At 43.6% G+C, this 17,791-nt stretch overlaps 1 protein-coding gene across 3 annotated transcripts in view; it reads left to right on the forward strand.

The window, feature by feature from the left end:
• The window catches only part of ntrk3b (neurotrophic tyrosine kinase, receptor, type 3b), a 291,634-nt gene that overhangs the window by 206,819 nt on the left and 67,024 nt on the right, over positions 1–17,791 (forward strand). For all 3 annotated transcript variants that reach the window (XM_054770394.1, XM_054770393.1, XM_054770395.1), the window contains one exon: positions 5,975–6,163. In XM_054770394.1, coding sequence (XP_054626369.1) covers positions 5,975–6,163 — 189 coding nt within the window. The remainder of the gene's footprint in view (positions 1–5,974; positions 6,164–17,791) is intronic.

Below are 17,791 nucleotides of genomic sequence, written 5' to 3' on the forward strand. Positions count from 1 at the left end.
TTTGACAACTTAAATTGTCCAAAAATTTGTTTGTTGTTTTTTGTTACTACTTTTAAAAAGTCATGTTTTTTTCATTAATATTTCAACATTGTGCGACGGTAAAATTTCTACTTGTTATTTTTTTTTCTATATATATATATATATATATTTTGACTTGCAAAATTACAGCTGTTTGCCATTTCTGCTGTTGCTGGTTTTTTTATTATTATTTCCCAACTATTCTAAGATTCAAGATTGAAGAGTTTTATTGAATATGCACAGTAAAACAGCAGTTCTACTATGCAATGAAATTCTTATTCTGTTCATTCTCCCAAGAAAAGAAAGAAAACACAAGAAAGAATAAGAACATAAGAAACATAAATACCAATAAATTAAGCAACAACAACAGAAGAGACATTAATACAGATAAATAATACAAATAAATAAATAAATAAAGTGCTATGAGTGTGTGTGTGTGTTGCGTGCGGCGTGTGTGAGTGCTTCGTTGAGAAGCCTGATGGCCTGTGGGTAAAAGCTGTTTGCCAGCCTTGTGGTCCTGGACTTCAAACTCCTGTAGCGTCTGCCTGACGGTAGGAGTGTGAATAATGAGTGTTGTGGATGTGTGCTGTCCTTGATGAGGTTGTGTGTTCTTCGTAGGACTCTAGTTTTATAAATGTCTTGCAGTGAGGGGAGGGCTGCCCCAACAATGTTCTGTGAGGTCTTGATCACCCGCTGGAGTGCCTTCCTATCACGTGTTGTACAGTTACCGTACCAAACAGTGATGGAGGCGGTAAGGACACTTTCCATAGTGCATCTGTAGAAGCAACTCAGGATTGTGGTGGGCATGCCAAATTTCCTCAGTCTTCTCAGGAAGTACAGTCTCCTTTGGGACTTCTTCAGAATTTGTTGGGTGTTGTGAGACCAGGTGAGGTCCTCGCTGATGTGTGTGCCAAGGAACTTGAAGGTTTTCACCCTCTCCACCTCAGTCTCATCAATAAACAGGGGTCTATGCGGCTCCTTCGTTATCTTTCATTATCATCTCGTAAATTTTCTTCTCGTAATTATGACTTTGTTCCCATAATATTTAGAATTGATTTTTGTAACGTTTTCTGCAACGTAATTTTTCCCCAAACCACAGCTTTGTTTGTTTTTTGTTTCTCATAATGTTACCACTTTATAAAAAGTCATGTTTTTCTTTAAAAATCAACATTATGCTACTCAACATTACATTCTTCTGGGACATTTTTGACTTTCTTGTTAGATTATGCCTCTTTTCTCTTAATATTTTCACTTTATCGTCGCAAAATTACAGCATTTTTTTTTTCATTTCTGCTGTTGCTTTTTTTTTTTTTATTCAACTATTTCCACTTTCTTTTTGTAAATTTTCTACTTGTAATTCTGACCTTATTCTTGTAACATAACTTCTTTCCCCAACTTAATTTTCCAAAACTCACAACTCTGTTGATTTTTTGGTTTTGTTTTGTTTTTCATGTTACCGTTTTTTTAAAGTCTTTTTTTCTTTAATGTTTCAAATGTATGTTATTTTTGATCATATTACGACATTGTTCTCTATGATTTTTTATTTTTAGATAACAGCTTGATTCTTATGAAATGACTTTCGGTTTGTCTATTTTTGCTTTTTTTTATTGTATTTTTAGAATATGCCACGGCAAAAAAAAAAAAAAAAAGCCACGGACCGTAAATGGCCCCCAGGCCACACTTTGGACACCCCTGCTCTAAAATGTCCCCCTTCCTTTGTCCACGTTATTTGAGATGTAAATCCTCCATCGTGCTGCATTATTAGTTGACTTGTTATTTGGCTGTCTGGTGCTGGGGGCAGATTGTTTGTATGTTTTATTCATATTTCTTATGGATTTCTTCTAAAAGATGATTTTGCTGCACGGCTCGGTGCGGCGGGAAGCCCGTGGCCTGGCGGTGCGGATCGTGCGGGTTTGAAACTTGCGAGTTTTAGACGATATTTAGGGCCGCTAGTCTTGTTGTGCGTTTTGATTTCTATCAGCGTGAGAGGAAAACTCCACAGAGAAATCCCTGCTATTTCTAGGATCATTATTCTGATGTGTCTTTTCTCTAACGAGGGAATGTTTTTGGAGCAAATGAAGTCGGCTTCTGTAAGATGATTCATTTTGAAAGAAAGGCAAAAAAACCCCAGCAATTCCTGCGGCGTGCCTGCCCACTCTGCCTGGCAATTTGTCTGCGCTGATGTGTTTGTGCGTGTGCCTAATAAAGTGAGTGCCATGAAAACGCCGCGCAACATCTGCAGCGGTCTTCCATAAATTGCAGCTTTGGCGCGTCCTTTCCTCACATCCCACCTCCACTGGGCTGAGGTCTATTATGGGATGTCACCGGGCCTTGATTGCTATTTGCCGCCTTTGGACGGAGGCACTCGGCATTGTGGGTAAACAGATTGACTGTCAATCAGCTGCTGTTGACTTCATGTCCTCTCCCTGGCCTGCCGTCGAGCAACAGATAGCGCCATGGACTCTCATCGGTTATTTTGGTTCTGTTTGACCACCTAATGGAGACATTTTGCTTTCTCCGCCCGCGCACCTGAGAACGTTTTTAGAATTGGGCTAACCGGATTTTCCACGGACAACAGAAGCACAAACAGAGTCTTTAGGAGCTTTTAAATATTTTCTCACACCAATTTTCCCTTCCCCCCAACACCAGGAAGGATAAGGAAAATGGTGTTATTGCTATTAGGAATTAATTCACTTCATTTGCCCGCTTGTTTGCCCGTGTTTTGCATTTCATTTCATTTCATGGTTTCCCATGGGCTTAAGATGAATTCAGCATTTGTCCAAAAACTGAGCAGGACCTGCTATGACAATAAATCCCTCCTTTGTGACGCTTAATTGGTACCAGACCCATACATAAGTACGTCTCCGCCAAGTAGGCTTCTTGACTTATAAATGGAATATTTTTGTAGTTAAGAGCATAGAAAACCTGTTTACCGCCTTCTAAACATGCTTTTTAACAATATTAGAGCTCTCTAGACATGAAATAACACCCCTATGGTCACCTTTACACTCCTGTTACCCTGTAAAGGTGATGCAGTCCTGCTAGCTTCATTGAGCCGTGATGTTCAACTCTCACTGGACTGGTTCGAGAGTGGGCCGAGTGTGAAGCAGCCGGGATGAGAATCAGCACCTCCAAGTCCGAGTCCATGGTTCTCACCGGAAGAATGCCATCTCCGGGTCGAGGATGAGATCCTGCCCCAAGTGGAGGAGTTAAAGTACCTCGGGGTCTTGTTCACGAGTAAGGAAAGGATGGCGACACGAGATGGACAGGCGGATTGATTCAGCGTCTGGACTCTGTATCGGTCCGTTGTGGTGAAAAGGGAGCAGAGCCGATGGTCATGTGCTTTGGGTAGTGACCGAAAGGACAAGATGGCGGGTACAAAGGGGCTGAAATGGGTTTTCTCCGTATATAGGGTGTCTGGGCTCTCCCTTAGAGAAGGTGAGAAGCACTGTCATCCAGGAGAAACTGGAAGTAGAAGTGCTGCTCTTTTGCATTGAGAGGAGCCAGATCAGGTGGCTCAGGCATCTGGTCAGGATGCCTCCCAGACGCCTGCCTGGGGAGGTGTTCAGGTCATGTCCGACTGGTAGGAAGCCTCGGGGAAAGACCCAGGACACGTTGGAGAGACTATGTCTCTCAACTGGCCTGGGAACACCTCGGGATTCGCCAGGAGGACCTGGACAAAGTAGCCAGGGAGAGGGAAGTCTGGGATTCCCTGCTTAGGCTGCTGCTCCCACGACCTGACCTCAGATAAGAAGATGGATGGATGGATGGATGGATGGATGAATGGATGGAGACCCAATATAGTAGACATAATAACAGAAGATCAAACAGGAAGTGACGTTGCAGGTTCAGAGTTGAGTTCCAGTTTGTTTCAGCTGCTCGTGTTAGGGAGGTCCTAAGATCATTCAACCCTGCAATAAAAGCCTGTTGTTCCGGCAATGAACTCTGGTGCTTGTGTCTAACATTACTGACACCTAGTGACCAGTGTAGAATACTACACACCATCACATCTTTGAATGTGTGCTATGATGGCTGTGTACAGTCAAACCTGTCTATAGCGGCCACTAAAGGGAAACGGCAAAAGTGGCCGCTATAGGCAGGTGGCCGTTATAGACAGGTTGGTGGATATTTTGAATTTGTGCGCGCACATATTAACATGTATTCACAAACGGACTGGAGCAAAACCAAGAGACATAGGTGAAAACGCTGTGTTGATACATAAACAGGTAGGTAAATGTAGGTAACAGCTCCGGTGAGGAAACTAGTAATATCAATAACAACAATGAACCAGCGCCGCACATCCGATGGCGCTGGCCTTTTATCCACCACAAATGTTAATTGACCGCAGCTGCGCGGCCACCAGGCATGAAGTGGCTGCCTCTTCCTCCCCGTAGAAGGCACAGCCCGCCAAAATAAGAGCGCAGGACAGGGGACGCTCGCTCCTGTTCTGCAGAACGTCACAAATTTCCATCCTTGATTTTTTTTTTAAAACACGATTTTAAAAGCAAGAAATAAACATTTTAGTGAAGGAGCCCGAGGATATATGTACAGGATACGCGTGAAGCAGTCATGAATGGGTGTGTGCGTGAACAATTGAGTGCGGAGGAGGTGCGAAGATCGTCGTAAACTAACAATACCATCGCTCCTTTCATATTGAATGGGCTTCTAATCTCTAATTAGTTGGCAATTAAATGATATTTTAGATGTTTTATTCAGGTGTTTTGGCTATTTCAGAATCTATTCACGGCATTGCAAAGTGGGAAGATTACTGTTTTGGCTGTCATTGAATCTTTTCAGGGCGGCATTGCAAAGTAAGAAGACGGCTTTTTATGTCCAACTAGGACTCAGTAAATAAAGTCTACACACGACGGCTTCATTGCTTAAAAAACAAAACTTTTTTGTGCATGAAGCTTCTGCTTGAGTCAGCATTTTGGCAGCTATATGCGATCAGATATTGACCAAGGGATACAAAATGGGTGGCCACTGGCCGCGTTAGACAGGTGACTGCTATACACAGGGTCTATAACACGTAAATTATCTGCAAGGGATTTTTCAGTGGGCGCCATAGGCTGGTGGCCGTTCTACACAGGTGGCCGCTAAGACAGGTTTGACTGTATTTGTATTTTACTTCATTTTTATGCGTGAAAATGCTTAATTTAGGAACATATTTAACATGTTCTTAAATATGCATTTTTTTTTTACTAGTATGCCGTATTCAGCCACAAAACAGCATGATTAATTCATATATGTTTGAAAAACCATAACAGAGCAAAGTCGCAAAATTTGAAGCGCAAAGTGACGAGATCCTGACTGTTTTAATGCGAACACAAGACGGATATGAGACCTGAAAAGACGAGTCATTTTAAGGTTACTATATTTAAGGTTGACTGATATTTGTTTGTATGATATCCGTGAAAACACGTCCTGTTTTTTTTCATTGATTTTGTCTTAAAACATTTTTGTCCAAAGTGGGTCTTTAAAATAAAGAGCATGCTTGTATAAATCTCTGGGCTCTAAATATACACAAGATGATTGTTACATTTGGAGTCTGGAGATTTCGCGCGCCAAACGACTTCTCCCTAAGCGAGCTTTTGTTTCTGCAAACAGAGGAGGGGGTATGATGGTCATTTTAAGATAATGGTGATCAATGAACTGTCCAGCAGCAAAGGCATATGATATCCTTAAAAAAATGCTTTTTCAAAAACAGTTGGTCAAAAAAGAGTCGTGTCACGCTGCTCTTTCGATTTGGACACGCATGGTAATGGTGATCATCAAACAACTGTCCAGCAGCTATGACGTATGATATCCTTCAAAACTGGTATTTTGTGTCTTGGATTCTGTTTAAAAAATATGAATCTAACCCTAACCCTCCTGAAAAAGAGGGGTCATTTTACATCCGTCTCAATACCGAATATGCTCCAAACCAATAATGTAATCTTGTCTTGTCTTGTTCCAGGCCCAGTCGCTGTGATTAGCGGTGAGGAAGACTCGGCCAGCCCTCTCCATCACGTCAACCACGGGATCATAACACCCTGCACGCTGGACGCGGGACCGGACGCCGTCGTCATCGGGATGACTCGCATTCCCGTGGTGGAGAACCCGCAGTATTTCCGACACGGACACAACTGCAACAAGCCGGCCACTCGTGAGTACATCAGCACTGCCGTTCTTAAATCACGTTTGTCCAGCAACTGTAGCATCAATGATGAACGGCAACACAAAAACGGTGGTGAATAATTTTTTCTTGTTTGGAAAAATTATCATTTTATGGCAGTTATGGGTAGGAAACTCTGAAAATTAAATGCAAAACTTCCCTCTGTGTTTAGTAGCCAATAATCCCCAAAACCCTAACCCAAACCCTACTTTAACCCTAAAACCCTAACTCTATCCTAACCTTAACCACAGCCTAAGCCCCCTAACCTTCTTAACCCTAACCCCTAACCTCCCTAACACTAAGCTGAAACCCTAACCCTAACTTTGATTAGAAGTGCACCAGTTTCTGCTTGTTCAGTAGTTCCCTGGGTTCACACTTGATCAATCTGAATTTGCTCTGTTTTAACCAAAGTAAACATACAGTATCAGGTGTAAACACAACTTTTAGCAAAGTACACTAGCTGCAAAATTCAACAAATTTACAGTCTGAGAAAGGTCAAGGACAATTCTAAAAGCATCAGTGCAGACGCATAAGAATCCATCCATCTTCTTTCGCTTGTCCGAGATCAGGGTCATGGGGGCAGCAGCCTAGGCAGGGAAGCCCAGACTTCCCTCGCCGTGGTTACTTAGTCCAGCTCCTCCAGATCCCGAGGCGTTCCCAGGCCAGTTGAGAGAAAATGGTCTCTGAAATGTTTCCCAGGTCTTCCCCGAGGCCTCCTACCAGTCGGTCATGACCTGAACACCTCCCCATGGAGGCATCCTGACCAGATGCCCGAACCACCTCATCTGGCTCCTCTCAAGGCAGAGGAGCAGCTGTTCTACCCCTGGATTTTGTCCCGAATGACAGTGCTTCTTACCTTATACTACCCAAAGTTTCAGTCACTACCCAAAGCTCGTGACCGTAGGTGAGGGTAGGAACGTAGCTGGACCGGTAAACTGAGAGCTTTGTCTTTTGGCTTAGCTCCCTCTTCACCGCAACAGACCGATGCAGAATCCACATCACTGCAAATTCTGCACCAATCCGCCTGTCCTTGTTGCATTCCATCCTTCCCTCACTCGTGAACAAGACCCCGAGGTACTTAAACTCCTCCACTTGGGGCAGGATCTCATCTCTGGTCCGGAAATGCCGCTCCACCCTTTTCTGGGCGAGAACCATGAAGTCAGACTTGGAGGTGCTGATTGCGTAAGAATCCATTTGAATATATAATTTTACGCACCAGGGTTGGGTTGTAACGGCGTTCACATTTGGACAATCTGAATTCATTTTGGTTTGAAACAAACAAAAACCTGTCAAACACACACCTTTTAGCAAAGTACACTAATTGTAGAACCAAACCAGTATCGCCACAGTTTCTGCTTATTTCATGCACACTAGGCTTCAGATGTGATGGCGTTCACACTTGATCAATCTGAATTAGTTTGGGTTTTAACCACGTTTGAACACACCGTGCCGTTACCCAAGTACGCTAACTGGAGAACCAAACCCATGTCCAGTGGAGGAAAGCAAGGACAAAGATAAAGAACAATTCAGAGAGTGTGCCATCATAGCGTTCACACTTGATGAACTGAATTCACTCCAGTTTTGACCAACCTAAACCTGTCACGTGTGAACAAAACTTCAGCAAAGTACAATAACTGGAGAACCACACCAATGTCCAGTTGAGGAAAGCTAGGACAGCGGCGAGAAACAATTGAGAGGTCATCTTCATAGCATTCACACTTGATTAACTGAATTCACTCAGGTTTAGTTTGGTTAAAACCTGTCACGTGTGAAGAGACCTTTCGCAAAGTACGCTAACTTGAAAACCACACCAACGTCCAGTCGAGGAAAGCTAAGAAAATGGTAAAGACAATTCAGAGTGTATTTTCAAAATAGTGTTCACACTTGATTAACTGAATTCACTATGGTATTAACCAAATGAAACTGTCATGTGTGAACACACCTTTCGCAAAGTACACTAACTGAAGAAACAAACCAATGTCCAATCATGGAAAGTGATCATTTCTTCCTAAAACAGAATGAAGTCATAAGACAAAGGTAAAGACCAACTCAGAGTGTACCATTGTAATAGCATTCTCACTTGATTATCTGAATTCACTCCAGTTTTTTTTACCTAAGTAAACCTGTCACGTGTAAACACACCTTTCACAAAGTACATTAGTACTAGTACTAGTACTAGCAAATCTACTAGTACTAGCAAATCCAAACAGTGTCCAGTCAAGGGATGCGATCTTTTGGTCCTAAAACAGTATAAGTCATTGTTTAAAGCAAGGGCAAAGGTAAAGAACAATTCCGAGTGCATCAAAGCGGTTTCTCCAAGTCCCCTGGTGCACCCTCACTGTAATTTGCTGCTTTACAATGAGACGCGCTGGGAGCCTGGGGGGTCGTGCTATATTATGATATCATTTATTCTACGGAACAATGCGGCGCTAGCTAGCATCTGGTGGCGCTGCTTCGTATACAATCAACTGACTCACATTGCTTGAACGCTTAATCAGCCACAATCACCAGAAATCTCCCTGTCGACTATCCCGATCAAAGCCGCGTGTTTTGTTTACGTCTTGGCTGGCTCCCAGAATGGCCGTCGGTCCAGGCTATACAATGACTTGACTCGCCGAGCGGGGACTGAAGGAGAAGGGAAGGAAATCCCATTTAGAGGTGATAAATAAATGAGGGCTCTTATGTATTATGAATGGCATGAATTGTTAATGGCCGGTCGTCGGGCTGATTTATAACATCTCATGCTGCGCACGCACGCGTCTGATCGCCAGCTAATGAATAAATGACACTCGGGCTCGGGTGAAACTTCGGATGATGCTAGGATCTGTTTCAGAGCGTCCGCCGACTTTGGGTCTTTGCGATCCAGAGCGGGCGGGGTTATTCTGAGTGCTGTCACAAGGTCGTAATGGCCACCGCTTTGCTTCTATTGGCTGGGAAAACAAAATGGCTCCCGACTGTTTCTGCCTGGGCTGAATATGAATGTGTTGCTTACCCTCAGGACACACACCTAGGGAAAGAAGGGAGTGCATGTGAATTTGTGTGTGTGTGTGTAGGTGTTTGCCAGCCAGTGTCAACCTGTGAATGAGTGCAGATGTGGGCGGACTGCTGGTGCTGCTTATTTTTCCCCTGCGTCGTCGTCGTCTTCTTCTGCAGAGCCGTGGCTGCAGCCCGGCGTCCTCTAGGGGCCCCAGATTGTAAGGTCTCAGGGGTCCTCGTCCTATTGTCCTGCTGGCCGTGTCCACCATAGAGCTTTACTGGGCTCAGATACAGTCGAGCTGCATTATCGATGGCCGGCCAGTGATCCATAATGTATTCATTCATTTAGCTGAAAGCCTCGTATGTGAGGGAATAGGCTGCTGCCAGTTTTTACCCACACACAAACACACGCACACACACACACACACACACACACACAAGCTAAGGTTTGTCGATCAGTTATGTGACGGTCAAGTCAGCCATCTCAACCAGAATCGCCGCAACGCACAAGAACCACCCTGCAGACACGCTATACATCCATATATATATATTTTTCTCCCCCACCCACAAATGCTTTATTCATGAGGATTCCATCTTCCAGTCAGTCAGCTCCGGATGAATGTATTCATATTTTTGCGTCTGTTAAATATTGCCGCCAAACAGAAGGCTCTCGGCGGCAAGGCCCTCTGGAAGCTACCAAGTATTACCGCCGCACTGCTGCAGGGTTGGGGTGGAAGAAAAATAAATTAATAACCAGGAGGAAAATGATACAAGCATCACCCGATTTGCAGTCGAACTCCAGCTGAACCCGTAACCTGCACATGTAGGAAGCGGGACGGCCACTGGAGGGCGATGTTGTCACTTTGTCACTTGGCCCTCACAGTGCAAACGGAGTAAACGGTAGAAACCAGACCAAACAACTAAATAGATATCGTTGCCTCGTTTTGCTGCTAACAGTGGCCCTGAAAGATGTGCCTTAGGTTGGCCACAATAAAAGGCCACGCCAAAATGTGCAGTTTATGTGCATTGAGCTGCTTGAGATGCTCAGGTTGTTATGCAGATACAGATATTATACAGTCTAATAGCTCAGTGCATTGTCAGTCCAGTCACTTCCCAAAGTGGCCTTCAGGACATACGCACACACACTCACATAGCACAATCAAAGTTGTGTAACATGTAGGTAGGAGTCATTGAAAATGACTAGGAAACCCACACTGGATGCGTTGTTCTCACTCGCACCAGCTTGACTCTCACTTTCACACAGACCTGGCTTTCGCTTTCCGGGCACACAGGCTTAAGTTTCACTTTGTAGAGGGGCGCTGCAACTGCTGTATACACTCTGAGTACTTTGATTCCGGGCTTTTTCATAGATCGTCCTCTTTGATGGTAAGACTCCAGTGTTGCAATTTTTTTCTAATTTTTCAATAGAATTTGAAAACCTGTGTGATTGTTGACTACTTGTCCCATAGCAACGGTACTGATTTGGCACCGGTATTGGGTAATATCTGAACCAGTGGTCACAAACCTTTTTGAGCCCAAGATCCTTGGTCTGGGCCGTGAAAATAGGCAAGATCCACCCTTTGTGTTGTCGGTTGGCGCTGGCACCTCCGGCCGGGCTTTGGGGACCGAGCTGAGGGCTGGGCGGGTGTCTGGAGAGCGGCGAGGCATACAGGTGTGTCATTTGGTCACTCTCCGGGAGGGTAGGGCACTGATGTGATAATGCATTTATTTTTCCTAATATTCTCGTGATTGTAGCGGAGCGCTTGGGCAAATTTGATGGAGCACCTCATACACTGAGCCACTCCGGTCAGAGAGAGCCAATGTCTCACACTTTCATCCAGCTGGCTGATTTGACATTGATATAACGTCTGATGTATTGACTTGAATGTACCATCGGTCCTAAGAAGCTGCCCTGCAAGGTGCCTGGCATAAAAACACATAAAGTCCAGCCTGAACGGTGCCTGCGCCAAACATGAACGTATAATGAGGGAGCAACAGCGGTCGACAGGGTCCAAAGATCAACTGGTCGATCGCGATCGATGGGTTGGCCCTAACGCTAATCAACCCTATTCTCAAAAGTGGTTCCAATTAGGATTAGTTCAACTGAAATGTGTTTTTCAGGAATTTCATCTTGCTTGGATTTTAGTTCTTTGCCATGGAGGAAAATATCCTGCGACTGCCGACAATGCATTCCATCCACCCATCTTCTTCCGCTAGCCCCCCGTTAGCAACCTAAGCAGGGAAGCCCAGACTTCCTCTCCCCGGCTACTTCGTCCAGCTCCTCTCGGCGGATCCTGAGGCCTTCCCAGGCCAGTTGAGAGACAAGGTCTCTCCAACATGTCCTGGGTCTTCCTCGAGGCCTCCTATCGGTCAGACGTGCCCTGAACACCTCCCCAGGGAGACGCCCGGGAGGCATCCTGACCAGATGCCCGAGCCACCTCATCTGGATCCTCTCAATGCGGAGAAGCAGCGCTTCTCCTCCGAGTTTGTCCCGGATGACAGTACTTCTCACCTTCTCTCTAAGGGAGAGCCTCGCCACCCTATGGAGAAAACTCATTTCTGCTTTTTGGTCACTAAAATGGACCTGTCGTGTACAAGTACTGCATTTAAGTAAAAATATAATTACGTATTAGCTAGCAGATGCTAATGTAAGTAGCATGTAGCTGAAAAGATGGTGGCTAGCGTGAAAAGCTTTACCAACAAACATTTTTTATTGATCATTAAAAGTCTTCAATGGGTTTTACTTTATTTGACTTTTATTTGTTTTTCTCCCACAGTGGTTAACCTTCTCAGCTAAGAATGTTCCTTCATAAAGAGTTGATCATTCAATGAGCTCCTGTGGGAGGAATAGTTGAGAAATGACAAGGACCTGGAAGTCGTAGTCTGAGCGATGCAATCATTAGTTTGCCGTAAACCAGCGAGGAGGCGTGACTGATTAGGATGTTCGTTGAGAGTTTTTATTTTTTTTGCCTTCCCTTTTTGTTTTAATCCGCCGGCTTTCCATAAAAGGCCAATCCTGTAGCGGCATTAGCGAGATAAAGGCGGAAAGGCAAAGGACAATTCTTTAGCCTAATGACAGATCGCTATCTTGGGCGGATGCGCTGTCTCACAGCAAGTGGCTTTGTTTTATCGCTCAGATTGCTTTTTTAATTACGGATTTGTTACATCCCAGCGGCCAAAGTGACACAATGGCTTCTTCAGACGAGGAGGAGCGCGTTAGCTAGCCGAGCTTAGTAGAGATGTTATTAGGTAGGACACGCCCACTTTGTCTTCTCTGCTTTACAGTAACTGCGTGGTAATTACTCACGTCAAGGTGGCGTTTTGTGGCCTACATGTTCCCAGAAGGAGGCGGGGAGTGGCTCCAAATCACAACAATGAGGTCCCCTATTATAGTATTTTTCACCAATTTGAAGTTGAGGGTTTAAAAGTGCATTTAGGAAGCCCTGCTGTGTGTGTAGCTTTCATGCTAATGAGTTGTGTGTGTCTCCGAGAAGCGCTGTTGTGTACTTGATCCACTTCTGACATGTTGATCCGACCTAGTAGTTGCCATATATCACATGCAACAACGTAACGTGCAGGAGTGCGACAGGAGGACCCAAACGTACGCGACGCTAGCATAGCTACGTGATGCCAAAGTGCTAACATTACACGCATTTTAACAGCAACATCATGCTAGCGTGGCCTGTAATCAAATGATCAATCCTCTCTAATTACCTGACGGATAGTTTGCAAAGCTTTTTTTTAAGATGTGTAGTGAAGCCTGCTTTTTTCACACAAGGGGGTGTGTTCAGGGGGTGGGCTCATTCTCTTCATGAGGAAGTAAGTCGTTTTCTTACAGAATTTCAAAAGCAACCGAGACACAAAAGAAGCAGCGGTTATTTCGGGTGTGCAGGCCACAGCCGTCTACGAGAAAATCTCATAAAAGATGTGGAAGTGGTATTCAAACAAAAAAATACGTCCAACAATAAAAGCATGGAAATAAAGAATTTATGAAGAACCACCTGAGGAAAGAAAAGTGGCTCCGTTTACGATCGCTCAACGTTTCAGCAGACAAACGTGACTTGAAAGTATCGACAGTATCGATATTTGGATTTGAGAATAGATTTCAGAGCATCGGAAGTATCGATGTTTCACCATCGAGCACCTCTTCTCTCACAAGCGGCGCAAACGAGCGAGGGAGGTGAGATGATTTTTGTCACGTTCGGCGCTCATAAACGGGCGCTGGGGACACTTGCCACTTTTGGAACATCATTAAAAAGTCACTTTTGCATAATGGGGGGCTTTTAATCAGCTACGGCTTGACACTTCCAGGTGCAAACTACACTTAAAAAACAATATTTACTCAAAAACGTCCAAAGTTTAAAGACACTAGCGTCTTTTGGGCACACAGGAGCTACTAAAATGCCAGTCGTTACCTTTAAGACAACATGGCCGTTCCCGTCATCATAAATGCTGCATTGATTTGGCTTCAGTGAGGACGTGAAGCCAAAGACGAGCTCATTAGCTCTGCTGTAAATATTCTATATGATTAGCATCATTATTAGCATTAGCATCATCTGCAAGTGTTTCTTCCCTTCGTAGATGTTTCATTTGGGTTTTGTTTTTGTTTTTTTTACTCCAAACTCCTCCCAAAACATTCAATATTCTCCAGTGAGTCTAGACTTTACACAAACTGCACAAAAAAGAAGCTCTCCCTGGTGTTGAAGCACTTACTGAGGTGTACTTATTGCTAATATTTTAATCCGGCTGTAAGGCCGAGCTCAGCCGCTGAGCTGCTGGAAGTTACATGTCAGCGGATCCTCGCGCGTTCGCAATTCAGCATTCAAGTTTGACGATTTTTGGTAGCAAATCCCGAAAAAATGAGCGGTTGTCACGCTACTCCGTGACTCCGTTCGTCTGTTCCGTCTGTACTCATCCATTCGTGGTGAGAAACTACACATTTCACACGTTCAAAAGTGGTTCATCAGTGGCTTAAACCCGCATTGTTCATTTAGCTTGATAGCTTCCGTCGTTTGTGAATTATAGCAACCGTCTCTTTTATTGCAAATGTTCACCCAAAACCATCGGAGAATGTTCACTTCAAGCCAGCAGGGTGGTTTTAGAGGGGGAGGAGCGAGCCATTTTTAATGGGTGTGTCTAATTAGGCTATTAACTCATTCAATACCAAAGACGTATTTACACTGCTTTCTGCTCCGTTCTCCATTGCACCGTGAGGCCTTTGGGTTAGGGTTTGGGTTTGGGTTTGGGTTTGGGTTAGGGTTTGGGTTTGGGTTTGGGTTTGGGTTAGGGTTTGGGTTTGGGTTAGGGTTAGGGTTAGGGCTAGGGTTAGGGCTAGGGTTTGGGTTTGGGTTTGGGTTAGGGTTTGGGTTTGGGTTAGGGTTTGGGTTTGGGTTTGGGTTAGGGTTTGTGTTTGGGTTAGGGTTTGGGTTTGGGTTAGGGTTAGGGTTTGGGTTTGGGTTTGGGTTTGGGTTTGGGTTAGGGTTAGGGCTAGGGTTAGGGCTAGGGTTTGGGTTTGGGTTTGGGTTAGGGTTAGGGTTTGGGTTTGGGTTTGGGTTTGGGTTTGGGTTAGGGTTTGGGTTAGGGTTAGGGTTAGGGTTAGGGTTAGGGTTTGGGTTTGGGTTTGGGTTAGGATTAGGGTTTGGGTTTGGGTTTGGGTTAGGGTTAGGGCTAGGGCTAGGGTTTGGATTTGGGTTTGGGTTTGGGTTAGGGTTTGGTTTTGGGTTAGGGTTTGGGTTTGGGTTTGGGTTAGCGTTAGCGTTAGGGTTTGGGTTAGGGTTAGGGTTAGGATTAGGGTTTGGGTTAGGGTTAGGGTTAGGGCTAGGGTTTGGGTTTGGGTTTGGGTTTGGGTTAGCGTTAGCGTTAGGGTTTGGGTTTGGGTTTGGGTTTGGGTTAGGGTTTGGGTTTGGGTTTGGGTTTGGGTTTGGGTTTGGGTTAGGGTTAGGGCTAGGGTTTGGGTTTGGGTTTGGGTTTGGGTTAGCATTAGGGTTTGGGTTTGGGTTTGGGTTTGGGTTAGGGTTTGGGTTTGGGTTTGGGTTTGGGTTTGGGTTAGGGTTTGGGTTTGGGTTAGCGTTAGCGTTAGCGTTAGCGTTAGGGTTTGGGTTTGGGTTTGGGTTTGGGTTGAGTGTGAGGCACTAATTGTTTTTCATTTTTATTGATGTACCCCGTATATATAATTGGCGTAGCCCTGGGGGTACGCATACACCACTTTGGGGACCTAGGCTATATACAAAACTAAAAATGTTTTTTTTTACTTATATTTTACCTTTACTTATTATATTACGACCTCATTACATCTTTTGCTTGTTAGATTACAACTTTTTAATATTTTATAATATGTAATATTTTTACTTTATTCTTGTAAAATCACTGCTGATCTTTCCATTTTCGCTCTTGTTGGGTGTTTTTTGTTTGTTTGTTTTTAGTTGTTAAATTATCATTTCATATCATATCATGTAATAAAAAATAGTCGGACACCCCTGCTGTTACGGCATTCCTAGCATGTAGCGCTAGCTTCACTTTATAACTGTAAAAAGCTAACAAATTGTGTTTTGGTGGGGTTCAAATAGTAATCGTGAATTAGCCTGTTAGCGTGTTAGCAGCTAACTACACATCTCTGGACTGTTATGACATGAGAGTTTTGGTTTTGCAGATTTTTAATGAACGTTTACATTTTTTGTGCCTCATTTTCACAAGCGTTGATCTCTTCTGCTATAAAAATAGCTACTAGCATCTTTAGGAAAGGGAAATAAGAAGAATCACAGGCCTTTTCTGACATGAAAACGCTCATCCTTGCAAATACCTTCCGTGACCTGAAGACGACAACAAAATGGGACAGCGCGTAGATACATGTGCACGCGCGCGCACACACACACACACACACACGCCACACATGCACGCAGTGACATTGTGAGGCAAAGCAACGCTACACACACTCTGGGGAAATGGGGTGAGTGGTTGCCAAACAAAGCAGCACAAACAAAGTCGGCACAGGAACAGAACAAAGCTCTTCCTGTCCGACCCGACTGAGTAAATCTTTTCCTCTGAGGACAACGTTGTCTTCTCAGGTGAACCGGGAGCAAACGAGGATGCGCAGCGTCAGGATTCATCTCTGCTAGTACAGGAAAGTGAAGGTTAACGTACGAAGAAGCAGCTACTGAGCTACGTTGACGCACGGCAGGGACAAGCGGACGCTTAAATAAAAGAAACCATCATCGTAATGTTGCAAGCAGGAAGCAAAGAGCTAATAAATGGAAATTTCACGAGTAAATCTTGTAATGTTTAATGTAAATAGCATGTAGCGGAAAGGCTAATAACTAGCATGAAATCAATCAGAAAGCGTAATGGCTAATGACTAGCATGAACCCAGAGTAATGGCTAATAACTAGCATGAAATCAATCAGAGTACTAGCTAATAAGTACCATGAAATAAATCAGAAAGTGCAATGGCTAATAACTAGCATGAAATAAATCAGAGTAATAGCTAATAACTAGCATGAAATCAATCAGAAAGCTTAATGGCTAATAACTAGCATGAAAACAATTAGAAAGTGTAATGGCTAATAACTAGCATGAAAAAAGCACAATGGCTAATAATTAGCATGAAATCAATCAGAGTACTAGCTAATAAGTACCATGAAATAAATCTGAAAGCGTAATGGCTAATAACTAGCATGAAATAAATCAGAGTAATAGCTAATAACTAGCATGAAATCAATCAGAAAGCTTAATGGCTAATAACTAGCATGAAAACAATTAGAAAGTGTAATGGCTAATAACTAGCATGAAAAAAGCATAATGGCTAATAATTAGCATGGAATTAATCAGAAAGCGTAATGGCTAATAATTAGCATGAAAACAATTAGAAAGCGTAATGGCTAATAACTAGCATGAAATAAATCAGAGTAATAGCTAATAACTAGCATGAAATCAATCAGAAAGCGTAATGGCTAATAATTAGCATGAAAACAATTAGAAAGCGTAATGGCTAATAACTAGCATGAAATAAATCAGAGTAATAGCTAATAACTAGCATGAAATCAATCAGAAAGCGTAATGGCTAATAACTAGCATGAAAACAATCGAAAAATTGACAAAGACAATTCAAATGCTTTATGAATGTAAATATTTTTTTTTTAAACGCTTATGTGCTTTTTAGACATTTTAGAGGATGTTTTAGTCAACATTGAAGACAATAGGAACCTAGCATGTAAAATATAGTGCTTAAGGATCCTCGAGTACGTGTTTCTGTCAACGCTGAAGACAATTTAGATTGTTTCATAACCTGACGTATGTATTTGTTGTACGTCTACAAAACAGTACTTACAGGCAAACACATCCTTGGGCTCGACAAGGGACAGGGCTGGCACATTGAACATCTAACAACGCAGCGTTGTTGGTCTTCTATGACAGCGGCTTTGAAAAAGCACAATAGGGAGGGCTAATAGACGACACCCTGATTCAGAGTCGTCGACAAACATAACAAGCGACAAGTCAGTCTCGGTGTAATCTAGCGTACATTTTTTCTCATCATTTAAGACAACAGAGTGAAGCTGGCGTCTGTGTTTTTGGCAAATAGCGCTAAACATGGCGATGGCTAGCCAACAGTGGCTGCAGTGAGTCAGCTGCATGATTGATTCAAAGGCA

This window comes from Dunckerocampus dactyliophorus, chromosome 3 (genome assembly GCF_027744805.1).
Source record: "Dunckerocampus dactyliophorus isolate RoL2022-P2 chromosome 3, RoL_Ddac_1.1, whole genome shotgun sequence".
Lineage (NCBI taxonomy): Eukaryota > Metazoa > Chordata > Actinopteri > Syngnathiformes > Syngnathidae > Dunckerocampus > Dunckerocampus dactyliophorus.